Source organism: Pygoscelis adeliae, unplaced genomic scaffold (assembly GCF_000699105.1).
Source record: "Pygoscelis adeliae isolate BGI_AS28 unplaced genomic scaffold, ASM69910v1 Scaffold686, whole genome shotgun sequence".
Classification (NCBI taxonomy): domain Eukaryota; kingdom Metazoa; phylum Chordata; class Aves; order Sphenisciformes; family Spheniscidae; genus Pygoscelis; species Pygoscelis adeliae.
The window spans coordinates 179,791-184,616 of NW_008825050.1; the positions used below are offsets into that span (position 1 = coordinate 179,791).

Here is a 4,826-nt window from a genome sequence, read left to right on the forward strand (position 1 = left end):
GGGACCGGCCTCCCGGGGCTGTTACCGCGCGGGACGAAGCGGGGGCTGGGGGCGAGGGAGAGGGATGGAGGTCGGTCGCCGCGGGCCGGGCCGCCTGACGCACTTTCCCCCCGATTCCGCAGAGATTTCTCTGGCTCGGGAGCCTCCCGCTGCGTTTATGCGTCGCGGATCTGAAAAGCTGGTTCATAAAGAGACAAGACATCTAGAGAAATACCTTTTATTAGCTAAAACGGGACACACACACAACTGCCAAGAAAACGGCTTCAAGAAGTACGCCTTTTAAATACAGAAAAACTTTTGTCACTAACCACATCGTAACAGCTACGTGAACGTGTAGCCGTTCAGAGCGTGTAATCCAGGAGCACGTCGCTCCCCGTTTAAAATCTAGGCAATTTCTACCTGAATTCATGCAGAGAGAAGGCCGCCTCCATTATAAAACTGGAGAACAGCCAGGTTTATAACTAGTTAGTAAATAAGCTTCCACCAAAACAGTGATACAGAGTATGCACGTGTCGCTTGCAGGGATCCACAATCAAGTAGGCGAAAGTCTGTTCGTGGCTTTTGCTTGAAGGGTAACATAGGCCATTATCATCCTGAAAGGAAGCAAAAAAAAAAAAAAAAACAGTATTAGCGACAACATGGATACCCATGAGAGAATTCATAAAATTTGAATGAAATGTATCATTTTCTTCCAACTGTAACATTTATTTCATGGCAAAACAGAATAAACACACCACAGTTTATTTAAGCACCATGAGGATCCTGACACAACAAAATGCACAGTAGTTCTGTCTGACTAGTTCCAATAACCTTGAGGTAAATGTAATACTAATATAAAATGTAAAATTAAACATGCAAGCATGTGTTCACACAATTGGAGCCTAAAATACAGATGATTCTGTACAGATATATATATATACACACAGATGATGTACAACAGTCCCATCATGTTTCCTTTGAAACGGAAAAATATTTAGGGACTCTATATTAATACATAAAGCTATATTAATACATAAAGCTTGTTCAGTAATTCTTTTCCACTTAACATTTGCTAATGCATCTGTTCAGTTTCAAATATTTACATTTAAGGAAAACTCTCATTAGAGCTCTTGTTAACAACTTTGAACTGTTACTGAAAACAGCTTGTGTGCCAATCCTCAGAAAGGGTTTGAAGGGAATCTAGGCACCTAGCTCCAAAATGCTCATTCTGAAAAAACACATTCAGCTGACAACCAACACAAGAACGGGGCTCTTCAGTTTAACATCCTACGTCTGCACATGTCCGTAAAAGCTTCAGCGTTGACAGGGCAGCACAGCCTGACACACGCTTCAAATCCAGTAGGGATCCAGAAACTAGATGGGGGGATTTTTGGAGGGCTGGGTGTTTTGGTTTTTTTTTCATTCAGTCAGTCTGGTAATTGAACATCTAAAAGATCAACAAATATGTTAGCTGACATCTCCTTTCTTTTAAAACACCTAACAGTTTCCTCCTGCTCCCCAACACCTTTATACAACAGTTGAAGAGATGTAGGTTCTGTTGCACTTTTTTGCCTGAGGGAAATTGCTATATTGCATATATTGTCCATTTTCTCCAGGAAAATTTTAAACTCCCGGACTACAGACTATTCCAGATTAGAGGCACATCTCTCACACTCTTTTGTTGAAGCTGTCTTCCTTTGCATAAAATAATCCATCTTTTTTTGGACCAAGTAAAGATGAAAACTGCAACCTCTCGGTGGTTAAGGCAGTCAACTTAGAAGGAAAAGGTCTGGGTTCCAATTCCTGCTCCAAGGACCACTTGTGAATTTTATCCAGTAGCTGTTACTGGCACCTCATTTTCTCTCCTGTTATTTCAAAGAGGATGAACCCCCTACGATATACTCTGGTGTCTTCCTTTGGGGGATTATTCAAGACCATAAATCTTAAATTAAGATAAGCACCACCATAAAAGCATTGTTTAAGACAGGTAGAGATTTGATAATGTTTATTCACAGCATTTTCCGATGGTAGTCAAATGCCACAAGCTAAAAATAGCATTCTATTTTTAAGCAACACAGCATACAAGCTCTGTAGTTCCAATTTTAAGATGCCTAGCTCTTTTCAGGTGTTTTTTAGGGATATATGTATATCAAATACTGGATTCTCAATTGCAATAAGGAGAGCAAGCTTTAAGATTTTACAGTACTCAGCATCACAATGCCTTTGGAGTTTGATCCAAAAATAACCTAAGCTCATGCACGAAACCAAAAAATAGCAAGAGAAGACCAACATCAAGATGTAATTGCTAATTAAACTTTTTTCCCATTGCTACTGAAGATCCCACTCCTGCAGTCCTTATGGAATCGACCGATGTCAGTTGAGGTTTTGACTGTTTAAAGGTAGTGTTAGCACACTAAAAATTTGTTCAACAACTCAAGAACAAAAACGAGTTAAGTTCTGGTGATGAGGCATTTCAAGAAACTCCAGAATATACTAAACCTGGTATCAGGAAAATAATAAATATAATCTAATTAAATGAAAAGGGTTCTTAAATTTATTTTAATTAGTAAAAGAGGTCATAAAACCCCTAAAATACTTGAGCATAAAGGCTCTGGAATTTACACAGACTTACTCTGGATTTTAGAGCAATAGGGTGCATGTACATGAATTAAGAATCATACCAATTCCACCTGCAGCGTGGACTTCAGTTCAGACATGCAGGGCGTGTAAGGATTGATTTACTGATGTTAGAGTAGGATCATTTTATTTTTTCTTTGTAGGAACACAGATTATCAGCTGATGATTAAGATAGCATAATGCATAGCATAATACAGAAATAAAGATACTGCTGAAAATCTCTCAAAACTGCATCATTTCATCAACTTTTTTTTTTAAACACTTTTTGAATAAACTGTGCATTACACTGATTTCTAACACTGCCATAGTTCGGGTTCAGGTAAAGAAAGTTCTAAAATACCAGTTAGCATCCGAATAGCTGTAAGAACATGTCAGTGTATGCAAGCCCCAAAGCTCTCAGGGGTATTTGGAGTTCAACAGAGTATTTGGTCACAAGATATAAAATTAGTTCTCTTGTGATGCCCAGGTCTATCGAGTTTTGATGCTAAACAGATCTACAGACATTTATAACTACACCTTAATACCTTGAAATATTTACATCTCTAATAGTGTGCTTTTTAAAATATTGTTTCCAAAACAAGGGCTTCTTAGCCATAGCATAAAAACCAAATGAAAAGGAAAGGATGGTGTCAGGATGCTGTTACATGAAGTTCTTAATTCCTGATTCCATTTGTACTTGTGCAAATATACAAGTATAGTTATTTGTCCATTTATTAATCCAGATTGCAAAAATGTGTGTTCTTGTAGCTCTCAGCTGCTCTTCAAGTCACTTTTACCAGAACAGCTTTTTTTAATTGATATCAGGCTAAGACGGTATGTCCATTTCTTTTAGACACAAACCAAGAAAGCATGGCTTAAAAATTGTCAGCTCAGCATTAAGATTATAATAACACAGTCTACAGTTATTTACCAAATGAACTCAGAATCTAAATCTACTGCAGAAATGTAGTTATCTCCTTGAGAGAAACTTTTCGTTACAAGCAGAAGACATTTGTGCTCCAGTAGGTGCCCTTCCTGTAATTTCCAAGTAGAGTTTAAAGAGTTTTGATCCACAGAGCCATCAAACAATCTAGACATACCTGTTTAAGCCTTCCTCTATTCTGAGAGAAAATTCTTCGGGATGTTCTTTAATGGAAACCAGAATTTCAGAATTCTCCTTCACCTCACAAATTTTCAGAATATCCAGTAAAGCCCAATTTTCCCCCAAGGCTATAGGGAGGATAGCTTGCTCTGTATTTACACTGGATTTTCTTTTGTCCATCCACTTTTTTGTTTTCAAAAAGTTGCTGAAGTTTGTCTTTTTTTCTTTTCTTTTCTTTTTAATACTGATGATATTTACCGTATGGCAAAGACAGGGGAGCTCTTAAATATCATGCATCTACCTAAACGTAGAAATCTGCGAAGTTCACATCAATACATTTGATTCAGAGATGGGGAGGAAACAGTGATAACAGAAGAAGATCGAGTTATCAGGGTTTTGCTTTTTTATTTTATATTTATTACAGTCTGCAGCCCGGTAGAAAGGTAAATTTTGATACACCCATAAAGTGCTTATTTTCAAAAACCTTTCAAAAGCCTTTCATGAATCACATGGTACTTAAAAGATGACCCACAGATGAACAACTGGGCTATTGGCAACTTACAGGGAAGTTTGTGCAGTCTGAAATGACATCAGCTGGTTCTTTTGAAAGTGGGTGTATTATCTGACATTTAATTATCACATATTCTGGTTACTCAAGAAGAATTTGGAGTAGTTCATCCTAGTGTAACAATTACATGACAGATATGCTGAATCTAGTAAACACGCAGCCCATTCTCAAACTTATCTTGATGGTAAATGTATGATTTTGCAAGAGAAACAGATAGGAATGAGACTTGACAAGGGAGGGGAAAAGAGGTTAGCAGTCATCTCACCACCCCAGCCTTCTTCTGCACTAAACTTCCTTGCAGTCTTTACAGAAACAGATGCAATACGAGCTATTCAGAAAGCTCGAGCAACGTTTCTAAAAACAGAACTATACAAAGTCAAGAGTGGATTCTTAATCCTTACTGCTATCTCAAGTAGATCTAAAACCAGAGTTACTCAGATTTAAAGATATGTTTTCTTCATAAACTAGTTTCTGGACGACTATTAATGACTTCAAGTGTAATCCAGTAAACCTATTTTTAGTGAGCTACCAAATAAAACTTTAGTTGGTGGTTATTGATGA

At 37.7% G+C, this 4,826-nt stretch overlaps 1 protein-coding gene across 1 annotated transcript in view; it reads right to left on the bottom strand.

Annotated features, from left to right (window-relative positions):
- Positions 1-201: 201 nt before the first annotated feature.
- LOC103918926 (chromosome unknown open reading frame, human C11orf70) overlaps positions 202-4,826 on the bottom strand; it is a 20,569-nt gene continuing 15,944 nt past the window's right edge. Inside the window, exon 6 of the mRNA XM_009326350.1 lies at positions 202-593. Within this exon, the coding sequence (XP_009324625.1) occupies positions 462-593 (132 nt within the window). The 3' untranslated portion in view covers positions 202-461. The remainder of the gene's footprint in view (positions 594-4,826) is intronic.